General features: G+C 33.9%; 1 protein-coding gene across 1 annotated transcript; it reads left to right on the top strand.

The window, feature by feature from the left end:
- The first annotated feature begins 706 nt into the window (after positions 1-706).
- LOC123548527 (peptidyl-prolyl cis-trans isomerase 6-like) lies at positions 707-11,773 on the top strand. The gene is made up of 4 exons (XM_045335843.2): positions 707-864; positions 1,776-1,977; positions 6,009-6,128; positions 9,742-11,773. The coding sequence occupies exons 1-4, from the start codon at positions 802-804 to the stop codon at positions 9,981-9,983; spliced, it is 627 nt and encodes a 208-aa protein (XP_045191778.1). The 5' UTR covers positions 707-801; the 3' UTR covers positions 9,984-11,773.
- Positions 11,774-12,456: the final 683 nt, after the last annotated feature.

Here is a 12,456-nt window from a genome sequence, read left to right as displayed (position 1 = left end):
ATGCCTACGACAGTGAAAAATAAAAAAAGGAACAATTTGTATTTTCGGAAAGCCATGAATAAAATGTATGAATCTTCCCAGATAACTTCAAAATTAACGCATGTAATTGTTTTATGCATTATATTAAAAACTAGGTATATTTGGCCGAAAATGATCACTTTCGCCAATTTCCTACCTTGGTATAGTCACATGTATGTCTATATCAGTTTCTCTCGCGAGATCGCTAGCGTTTCTAACGTCTATCGATTCACAAACAATTCTTAATTGTACAATCATCTTAACACCGCAATACATACTATGACGTTCAATCGTTGAAAGAGTCGTATCGGCTTTACACTTCACATTTTCAATATAATTTCTTATCGACAATATATGATCTTTTTGTGTCGATTCGCCGTAAAATCCAACTCGCTCACTAAACATGTTGTTAAGACTCGTCCTCAGCTGGAGTGAAATTAGAACCATATGTTTTGCATAAACTGCAAACCTTTCACAATATATTCGGTAATTTATAAGTATATCGTGAAAAAATCATGTCAGCAAGTTTAGAAAAAAAATCACCTTAAATGTGTTAACGACTCGCTTTAATCTTGACGCTCTATTTATGTTATACGTATTTAATTACAGACTTTCTTACACACGCTTGATTCATATCTCGATAAACATGTTACACACCCGACTAGCAAGTAACAGATATACAAAGATCTTATTGTACGCCCCTCAATATCAGATACCTGATATGCCCAGCCACATAAACCTGTAGACGTGGCATTACAAGCAGAAACGGGAAAGAAGAAAGTCATGGATAAGATTTACAGTATCGTGTATTTTGGATCTTTTGTGCTGATGTTTAACCGATTATATGTAAGTTGTTTTCATTTTATGAATAGTTATTTGTTTTATAAATGTTTTAATCTTTAAAATGTATCACAACAGTGTTTATTGTGGATTTTTTGTTTTCGTATAGTTGGAATGACCTGCGTACGAAAATTATGATACCAGGCAAGACGATAGCTTCAGTTTATTCGTTACAATGGGATGCGTGATAATTTTCAGTTAGTTGAAGTTTCTTTTGCAATTCAGAAAATCTTTTCAAGAATATTTTGCCACGTCCTCATTCAAGGGAGATAATCTTAATGATGAAAGTTCATTGTTGTATGGTGGACTATATGGTCTTTTACTTATAGAAGATTCTTCGTTCTTTTTGGTAGCAGCGTTTTTTGAGTATCAGAAATGTAATGACACATCACAAAGAGCTATAAAAATGAAAAAAATGTATTCAATACTTCTTTGCACATAACAAAATCGAGATTGTTCATGTGATGCGATCAACGCGTATTATACGATATAATATTGCTTTAAGTTTAAATCAAGATCCTGAAAGAAATAGCTATCAAAAAGACAAAACAACATAACGTTAATTTCTATTGAATTTACAAGTTGCTGGGCACAAATTGAAACTTAGTTAGGGAAAGGTTATTTGTTGTATCTAAAAACATTATCACGGAACGGCATCCTTCGCCCTTTTATATCTAAATTTAAAGGTCTATAAGGAAAGAAATCACAACATTGTGATAAAAACCGTATCTATATCCTATCTCAGCATGTGTTTTTATCACATAGATGACCAAGTAGATCAATATATGTTTCCTCTTTCTTATCTAGAGCGCGTCACAGGAGTGTGAAAATTAAACATATTTGAGGTGGTTTAAGCAGCAGGGGTGTGACCTGTGGCACATATTACATAATTGATAGGTATCCTGGTGATATTTCAGGCTGAAGATACATCGGTTACAGATATCGTGTCATTTGATGTCACCATAGGGGGTGAGGATGTGGGTACGATAGACATTGGACTGTTTGGAGATACGGTACCACTCACTGTGAAGAACTTCGTACAACTGGCGTCTGGAGCGGAGAAGTATAAGTACGAGGGGAGCCCATTCCACAGGGTGATTGACGACTTTATGATTCAAGGTAAGTTCCTTGATAATCGAATTCCTCCGCCCGTTTTGACGTAACGCGAACTGCGAACCAAACTTATAGGCACATCTTCCGTTCATTTTGTCACAGGTCAAAATGGTATCAGTACTTTTTTCTATTTCATATGTTTTTCACCTTGGGTACTGTGCGGGAACGGGGTAGTTCTTTCCGAAAGCGATTTTCCCTCCCAGTAGTTTTTAATATAAAGATCAGTGTTTAATAGTTAAGATGGTTACGGTCGCCGGCTTCGAAGCTCTTCTCCTCACCGTTGGGGGTTCAAAACCTCGATTAGGTTTAGAAATCTCTCATATGCTCATATGAGGAAGCCATCTGGTTGGCTTAAGGAGTGTCAGTGGTTCTACCCAGGTGCCCGCCCGTGGTGAATGGGGCACCTGGGATCTTCCTCCACCATCAGAAGCTAGAAAATCGTCATGTAACCTATAATTGTGTCGGTGTGACGTTAATTAAACCTAGGTATGACTTAACACCGAATATGAGTCATATTCGCGAACATGAGATCAGATACCGAATATGAGATATATTTTTTTTATTTATGAATTAAATTAATTTTTGTTTATATTAATAAAAAAAACAACATATTATTATTTCAGGCGAAATTTGGGTTGATTTGAAGTATTTATAAGGTATTTAATTAGAATAATTCCACCGAGCACTTAGAATCTCATATTCGTGTATGCGGGGTATATTCGTGTATGCGGGGTAAAGACCGAATATGAGATGTAATCTTTTTATTTATGATTTAAATGAATTATTTTTTACACCAAACTGTATCATAGGTATCTAAAGTAAAGTTCAATCAGAAAATACAGCGATAAACGAGCATAAAGCTTGGTGCTATTGCTATGTAGAACAAAATGTGTTTTAATAGGCTACAGGGTGAAAAATACATAATTACACCGGAAGCGAAACTGTAAAAAGTCTTAAGTGTCAGCCTGCCGCTATTCACAAGTGGTCTTTAGCGCAGTTTTTAACCTTTATCATGCTGGACACGATTGATTCTGCCTTTGCGGCCAGTGTAGGTCATGATCAGCCTGCACGTTCGTGCAGTCTGATCATGATCTACATTGTTCGCTATTCAGTCAGTGTTTTTAGCCCACCATCATCAGATGGTGGGCTATTAAAATCACTCTGCGTCCGTGGTCCGTCCGTCCGTCATTCCGTCCGTCCGTCCGTCCGTTAACAATTTCTCGTTATCGCATCTCCTCAGAAACTACTGGGGGGATTTTGACCAAACTTTGTCAGAATGATGTATTGGTACCCTAGTTGTGTCCCCCTGAAAATCAGACTGGTTCAACAATTTATGAGTGAGTTATGGCCCTTTGTTTATTTCTATAATTTACATAGATTTATATAAGGAAAAACTTTGAAAACCTTCTTGTCCAAAACCACAGAGCCTAGGGCTTTGATATTTGGTATGAAGCATTATCTAGTGGTCCTCTACCAAGATGATTCAAATTATTTCTCTGGGGTCAAATATGGCCCCGCCCTGGGGGTCACATGGTTTATATAGACTTATATAAGGAAAAACTTTGAAAAACCTCTTGTCCAAAACCACAGGGCCTAGGGCTTTGATATTTTGTATGTGACATCATCTAGTGGTCTTCAACTAAGATCGTTCAAATTATACCCCTAGGGTCAAATATGGCCCCACCCTGGGGGTCATATGGTTTACATAGACTTATATAGGGAAAAACTTTGAAAATCTTCTTGTCCAAACCACAAAGCCTAGGGCTTTGATACTTGTAATGTAGCATCATCTAGTGGTTCTCTACCAAGTTTTTTCAAATTATCCCCCTAGGGTCAAATATGGCTCTGCCCCGTGGGTCACATGGTTCATATAGACTTATATAGGGAAAAGCTTTTAAGATCTTTTGTCAATAACTACAACATTCAAATTTGGACCACATGTATATTTTGAGTGGCAAGATGAACCTTGACATGAGTTGACCTTGATTTTGACCTAGAGACCTACTTTCACATTTCTGTAGCTACAACCTTCAAATTTGGACCACATGCATAGTTTTGTGCACTTGAAAAAACTTTGACCTTGATTTTGACCTAGTGACCTACTTTCAGATTTTTGAAGGTACAGGTATCAAATTTGGACCATATGCATAGTTCCGTGTTTCAAAATGAAATTTGACATTGATTTTGACCTAGTGACCTACTTTCACATTTTTGAAGGTACAGTCTTCAAATTTATACCACATGCATAGTTTTGTGTTCCGAAATTAAATTTGACCTTGATTTTGACCCAGTGACCTACTTTCTCATTTCTCAAGCTACAGCCTTCAAATTTGGACCACATGCATGGTTTTATGTACCGAAACAAACTTTGACCTTTACATTGACCTAGTGACCTACTTTCACATTTTTGAAGGTACAAGCTTCAAATTTGGACCACATGCATAGTTCTGTATTCTGAAATAAAACTACATGGACCACATGCATAGTTTTGTGCACTTGAAAAAACTTTGACCTTGATTTTGACCTAGTGACCTACTTTCAGATTTTTGAAGGTACAGGTATCAAATTTGGACCATATGCATAGTTCCGTGTTTCAAAATGAAATTTGACATTGATTTTGACCTAGTGACCTACTTTCACATTTCTCAAGCTACAGCCTTCAAATTTGGACCACATGCATATTTTTGTGTACCGAATTGAACTTTGACCTTAAGATTGACCTAGTGACCTACTTTCACATTTCTGTAGCTACAGGCCTCAGATTTGGACCACTTGCATAGGATTGTGTACCGAAACAAACTTTGACCTTGACATTGACCTAGTGACCTACTTTCACATTTTTGAAGGTACAGGCTTCAGATTTGGACCACATGCATAGATTTGTGTTCTGAAGTGAAATTTGACCCTTGATTTTGACCTAGTGACCTATTTACACATTTCTCAAGCTAAGCCTTCAAATTCGGACCACTTGCATAGTTTTGTATACCGAATTAAACTTTGACCTTAAGATTGATCTAGTGACCTACTTTCACATTTCTCGAGCTACAGCTTTCGAATTTGGACCACATGCACAGTGTTGTGTACGGAAATGAAATTTGACCTTGAGCTAGTCAGTAAGTCTTGAAATTTGGAACACTCAAAAATGGCACTTGGTGGGCGCCAAGATCACTCTGTGATCTCTTGTTTTTGTATGCACCCCTTTTAACAATTAATGGTACTGTCCACAAATGAAGTATTTGGCGTATTTTGAAATGATTTCAATATAAGTTACATATTACTAGGTTGATTGTTATCTGGTTCAAAACTTAAAAAAAATATCATTTAACAAAATAGAACAATACTGTACGATTTAACGGACTGCTAGAGAAATCAATATTTCCAATGTAAAAAAGTTGAATAACAAAAGGAACAAGGTTTTCATATTAAGTAACACGTGAAATGTATCGCTGAAGTCCGAGTTATGTAGGACCACATTGAGCTAAAACGAAATATTAACTTAGTATGACATAGTATCCGAAGTCTATGTACCTTTAATAATATAAAGGAGAACGACACTTTTTTCGAAATTTAGAAATGACATTCATAAAAAAAAGACATAAACAAATGAGAATCAAAGTGGTTAGATGAAACTTTGCTGGTTGTTTAAAATATTTTTGTAATTGGCATGTCATGTATCAAAGTACAGCAGTATGATTTATACTCTGCCTTGTATTAGATGAAGCCTAAAGGTACTACGGATGCCTGAAGGTGACATTCAAAAGTGTTTTTTCTATTTCTTGTGCACAGCTGTCTATAATCTCGTGCTTACGACATAGTGTCGTGTGAAGGATGTAGTATATCGTGCACACGACTTAAAATGTCATCCTACTTTCCGAAGCAAAATTAATATAATTTTATTTGTTATTTTTGCGCACGACATACTAGGTCTTGCAGACGACAAACGACTCATCTATTATTTTCTTGTCACAACCAGGCTTCCATAGAATTCATTACATGAAAGGGAGACAAATTTGACATCTACAAAAAATTTATTACAGGGGGAGATGTGGTGTATGGTAATGGTTCAGGGGAGACAAGTATTTATGGTGGGAGATTTGAAGATGAGAACTTCCTATTACAACATTATGGTGCAGGATGGGTCAGCATGGCTAACGCAGGTAAAGTGTAATTCATAATTAGATATAATGTTAAGGAAGAAGACAGGGCCCGTATTCTTTTACGATATAGGTCTGACATTTAGAGCTACCCTTTAAAAGGTGCTAATTATCATTTTGTTCTGTTTTGTTTTGATAAGATCAAATTGTAGTAAAACTAATTAACATTGCATAAATGCGTTTTCTAGGGCTATGCTCACTCAATTAGTGAGAAGGGGAAACAATGTAATTTATCTTAAATTGATATATAATTGATAACTTTTAAAGTTATACTACATTTTTTTTGGCATTTCTATGTAAAGATAAATATTTGTTGAACAAACACAATAATAAGATAATCAGAAACTTATTTTCACAATAATGAAATAATGATAAACTTACTTAAAGAAATATGCAAATTTTTATTTTTTCAAAGTCTGTCTGGAGAATTGTGATATTTCAGAAAATTGTGACTTTCACTCATTTAAAGCTTGCAGAATACTGTAAATAACATTTGTCTAAAAATTGAACAGTATGTGCATTTCAAAGTTACAAAGCAAAGCATGAAAAAAGTCACTTTTGGCAACATAGTGAAAATGAAAATTCAGTATAGATGGAACACAATAATTTTAAGTTCAAATAATGTTGATTACATGAATACAGGAAACCCAGTTTCCAATAAGAAAAATATTGTTTGTCAGCACAAAGAACTCCTGAAGTTTTCACTATACTTGTGTTTTATTATCATTATTATTTTCAATATCATTACTGTATCTTTAATTATCCTTATCCTTTATGCAATATAATAATAATAACAATAATAATAATAATTATTATTATTATGATTATTTTATTATTATTATCATCATTATTATAACATTAAAGTAATACTTATTATCATCTATATAATATCAAAATAGTAATTAATATTATTATCCTTCAACATTCACTGAAGAAAAATTAATTTCTTTCAACTCCACTGCACACATCTTCATGGTCTAGTTGGGGTCCCTGCTGTGCTAATTGCCCTCTAATCAGTTACGGTTACATAATCACTGATAAGCAGCAGATAAGATGGAGTTGTATATTGGATTTGGGGGGTGGGGGGACACTTATATAGTAGTGAATCTAGGCCTTTAAGCAAAATTTCAGCGGCATAATACAAACTGATTACTTAGCACGCTTTGGTAAAGGCGAATATTCAACATTTGATTAAGAATATATTTAGAAAAAACTTCATGAATACTATAACCTGGCGGAAAAAAAATGAAAATCGGATTACAAACAAAAAAGATATGGCAATTTAAATATTATCAATTAATGAAACGGCAGTCATTTTGGGCACAGTGACGTCATCGTTCTTTCCTTATATGGACATTACCAGATATTGTATACATGGCAAAATCATATTAAAAACATGGAGCTTAAATTCAAGGTATACACTTTTACACACATACTAAGGTTCATATTGTATTATGGTCCACAAAATATGTTTCTCTTAGTTGTTATTCACTGAATTTCCATATATGGTAATGCCCATACAAGGAAAGAATGATGATGTCACTGTGCTCAAAAGGGCTGCCATTCGAGTAATAGATGGTTTTCAAATGGCTATACCTCTTTTGTTTGTAGCCCGATTCTGATACTTTTTTCGTCAGTGTTAATGTTTCGCCTAGTTCTTCCAGGCTAATAAGAAATGTTGCCACATGTTGCATATTCCCCTTTAACTGGTATCTGATTCACAATAAACAAGTTCTAAATAACAATGCTATTAAAATATATCAAATATTGATGCCTGGTAATCTTATATAATTTTGGTATCATTAGTGAAAATTGTCTACTGAAAAAGAAAGTATAGATTACATAATAAAAATATGTAAAAGAATTTTCCTTTTTTCCCCTTTTTATTTTATAGATTTCAATGATACTTCAACAGGAATCCAGCTATTAAAGTGTAAGGTTTAACATTTCGCAGTCAAAACATGACTGTAGTGGTTCTTGCATATTATTTATCGTCATCTTATTTACTAATTCTTGTTCAGTAGACACAACTCTCGGGTGATACCAAAACAACATTGGGTCACCAGGCATCTAGACTGGTAACAGTCCTTACATTTGCCAGTCATAGTCTCTTTTCATATTTTATGTTAAATTACTTCCCTTCATAGTTATAACATGGTTACCTTTTCCTGAATGTAAGTTAATGATATTCAAATGGGAGCAACCTATAAATGAAAGATCTCTGACTAGGAAATATGAGTATATAAAAAAGTAAACTTATTATCAGACTAGTAGCTAGTCTACCAGGTATCGAAACGTTATCTATTTGTGGACCGGATTTCAGCCCCACCTTGGCCCGTTTTCATCTACATACATGTATAAAGTCTCAATCTTAGAACTTAAAACGACACATTTTCAAGTTACAAGCGAATTCATAACCATGATTTTTTCAGCTCTGTATAAAGGTGCAAATTCATGATAATATGCAAATATAACAATGTAGATCTACAGTGTAACATTTTAAAGTATCAGTGACTTAAAAACGTTAAAGAATACTGGGCTCATCAGAACTTTGAATGAAATGCCAAGTCAGAACAGCACAAGATTTCCTAATCGTTCGTGGCAATTTTAGAATTAGATTTATTTTTCAGATATTTTGTCAAGTCATTTTCTCTGTTTTATGCGCATTTTCTACAGAAACTTTGTATAACTATTGATATTTGCACAGGTAAAAATTGTGTCAATAATCAATAGAATCTACAACATTTATTTAAAGAGGCTTACACTGAAATTAGGTGCAATTCAGAAAGCGATACTCATCAGCCGAAACAAGTTTGAAATTTAAAAACAAAAAAAATGCTCAGTTTTCGAACTTTTCTTAGACAGACCTTTTTGTGATTCTAACAAAAATATATATATATATATATATATATATATATATATATATATATATATTCTTTTTTTTAACCAGAATATTTTTAGAAACGTAAATTTAGTTATATCTTTGTCAATCGGTCGATAAGTACAATTAGCGTTAATGTTCTCATTTTTAGACCTGGACCTTTTCGACAGCTGGGCGAAATGTTACAGACATTACATGTAGTAAAAAATGAATGAGTTAAGGAACACTAAGATGATTTTCCAGTAAATAAAACACCAGACTAGTGTTTCCCACCAAGATTAATAGTATGAATCAAAATTAAACAGTCGGTTACATTTTATTTAAAATACTATTCTTGGTGTGAAAACACTAGTAAAATGTTTTGCTTTAACTGTATTTTCTTTTTTTTTTTTTTTGTTAAAAATACGTAATTCATAAAATCCGTAACTCATAAATTTGTTTTTCTAAATCTTAAATGTAAAAATATAGCCCTAAAAGTTAATCGACTGTTACCTTAATCACTTGTAAACATTTTGAACACCTATGAAGCACTCTCGGTACTCGCTATCTAATGCTCAAATTTTTTTATTGAAAATAGTATTATATAACATTTTTTTTTTGCAAACGCCCAAGACCTCATTTTGATTTCAGCATCTTCGTTCTAAACATTTGCCTTCTTACCTTAAAATAATTATCTACTTCACATTTCGACAACTCCATGTGTGATAATTCATTTCACATATTTGTTCTTTTTAGGCGAAAACACCAACACCTGTCAGTTCTTCATTACCGCAAAGAATACGTACTGGCTGAACGACAAGCACGTGGTTTTTGGCAAAGTTCTTCGTGGCATGCGGGTGATACGTCAGATCTTGAATACGGAGACAAACAAGGAGACGGACACACCACTGGTCCCTGTGCTCATATCGAAAAGCAGGATTTCAAAACCTGATAAGACATTCACAGTAGCCAAAGTTAGTGCGGATTGGATGGTTTAAGATTAAACGTTCTGCTCAAAGACTTCGCTGTTAGAATGATATGAGGTCTTTCAGATCATAGTATCTGGCTGCTCATAATCCAGTAGTCACTACGCCTTGTTTCTAATTTGTAAAATGCCAACTTATAAAGAACTATTGGGTTGCTATTTTCAAACTTTCATGTTTTAACACTAATGTAATTGGATTTTTAAGAACATATTCATCTTTATGTCTAAGGTAATAACATTCGGCCATTTCCGCCCGATACCGCATTCTCCGTGTATGATGTCGGGATTTTCCGATTGTTATGAAATGAAGAAATGCTGTGTTTTAGCCGATGGATGCAGAAAGAGTATACGAAGTTAATATGTACAGTCGCATCGAAATTGCCGAATATCTTTACCTTAAGTGAAAAATTAATAATTGTTCGGTTTGGAAAAAAAAACCCACAAAAAGCAATTAACTTTAAGTTGACTTTTAAAGGTGGATAATCAGATTTTGGCCATGTAACGGATTTGTTTTAAACTTTAACATCTGATCATATACACTCATTTATGTTCAGTTAGCGCTTAATACAAGTTAGGTTTTCACTGGAGATATTTTTAATAATTGGTTTTCCTATTGCAGTTGCCCAACCAAGATCGAGTTATTTTATCATAAGTATAAATGTGATAAACATACTTTACCTAAGAAAATGTATAACTAACCGATATATTGTATTATATTCGTAAAATAATTGCATTAGCAATTACATATATAGATTGAATTCATTAGAAATGCAAGTTTGAAAAATTATTATTACCTCCCTTTGCCTGTCTTGGTTGCGCAACCAAGATAGAATGGAAAAAAATGAAATTCAGAAGCTACATGCATTTTAAAACCCACCTTTTGATTCAGATTGTTAAATATTTGGTATATCTATCCAATGCGAATGTAAAACTCGGAATTATATAGAAATAAAAAAGAAATACCAAGCATTTTAAATATTTTCATATTAAAGGGGAGTAATTACAAATTTTTATGAAAATCAATAAAGTATACATTTCTAACAGGGATCTAACTCTAGGTAATGGGTATTTTTGTTTTTTAAATAAATCTCTAACAGAATATACAAAAAGTAAAAATGTCACTAAATTTTGCTTAAATGTGATTGACCACCTTTAAGAACTAGTCATTTTTTGACACGTCGGCACACATTTGTTTAAGGCCAGTGTTGACATGTTGTACAAGGCAGCAAAAAGTACTAAAATAATTATTGCTACTGGGTATCCGCTGTATAATCAAATCTTGCTTAAATTTTCGTATATAGGATGTCAAAGAGAGTTTCTGATATTGCGATTTTTCATGATGAAATGGACTTAGAGATATTTTTGTAGATCCAGAATATATTATTATCTTAAAAAAATGCTATTTATGTTTGTTTGAGTTTGATTTTAAAGAAAGAAAAAATGAAGAACATTTACGCATATAACGAGTAAAATTACATGGCGTTCAAAACTCTTTTCCCAACAAAAAGTAGGACAGACTGATTCCCTTTGTCGTGACGAGGCACATATTTTTTAAATAGCAACGAAAAAGTATTTTGTTACTACAGCTTAATCCGTCCATAGGATAAATGAAATAAATTATAAAGTTCTGAAATACATACCTCATTCAGACTTTTATGACATTTTTGCGTTTTCATATTGTTATACATGAAATATTTGCTATATGTGATAACTTTGCTTGAAATATTGTTGAAAATTATTTTTGATGATATTTTTACCACTGTTACCGTTGCCTTTTGTAATAAAACTTAGTCATGAAAAGTATCTTACTGTTATTTATGCACGTGTTCCGTACAATGTAGGAGGAATGCAACAACGGTCAGTTTGGATTCTGTGTCTGTATAATTATTGTAGTGACTTCTTCACTTAAAATTCTTGACAATTTCACCACATGACTCGGAGGTGGAGGTCTCAGTACTTCAGTTACAATGTCTTCTGCCGAATCGTCAGACACCTCCACCAGGGATCGAACTGCGACCTCCCTTTTCAATCCTGATCACTACCTGTCGAGCTTATTTGCCGTAGTGCCTACAATTTTTTCTTTTATTTATTCTTTAATTTTCGAACTAGGCTTTTTAGCTCATCTGAACCGAAGGTTCAGGGTGAGCTGTTAGTATAGATGGATGGTCCGTCGCCCACATTTTCACTTAGACATCTTTTCCTTTGAAATTACTGTTCAGAATTACACAAAACTTGGTTAGTAGCATCCTGGCATGGCCCTCTATCCAATTTTGTTCAAATGGTTCATCTTGGCTTCTTTTAGGGGTCACCAGAACTAAACATAGAAAACCCGTTAAAAAACTTCTCACGAACCGCTAGATGGATCTTCATCAAACTTGGCTTGTAGCATCATTATAAGGTCCTGTCAAAAGTTTGTTCAAATGGGGATACTTAGCCCCCTTTAGGGGCTGCGAGAGCCGAAATTAGAAATACCTTTAAACGACTTC

This window comes from Mercenaria mercenaria, chromosome 6, assembly GCF_021730395.1.
Source record: "Mercenaria mercenaria strain notata chromosome 6, MADL_Memer_1, whole genome shotgun sequence".
Lineage (NCBI taxonomy): Eukaryota > Metazoa > Mollusca > Bivalvia > Venerida > Veneridae > Mercenaria > Mercenaria mercenaria.
The sequence above is the reverse complement of the archived record's forward strand: the minus strand, read 5'-3'. Positions and strand labels throughout refer to the sequence as shown.

Excerpts from the sequence above, each read along its gene's own strand:
- LOC123548527 (XM_045335843.2), top strand. The coding sequence starts at position 802 with ATGGATAAGATTTACAGTATCGTGTATTTTGGATCTTTTGTGCTGATG. Across the intron at positions 1,978-6,008 it reads TGACGACTTTATGATTCAAG|GGGGAGATGTGGTGTATGGT; the intron begins GTAAGTTCCTTG and ends AATTTATTACAG. Across the intron at positions 6,129-9,741 it reads GGTCAGCATGGCTAACGCAG|GCGAAAACACCAACACCTGT; the intron begins GTAAAGTGTAAT and ends TGTTCTTTTTAG.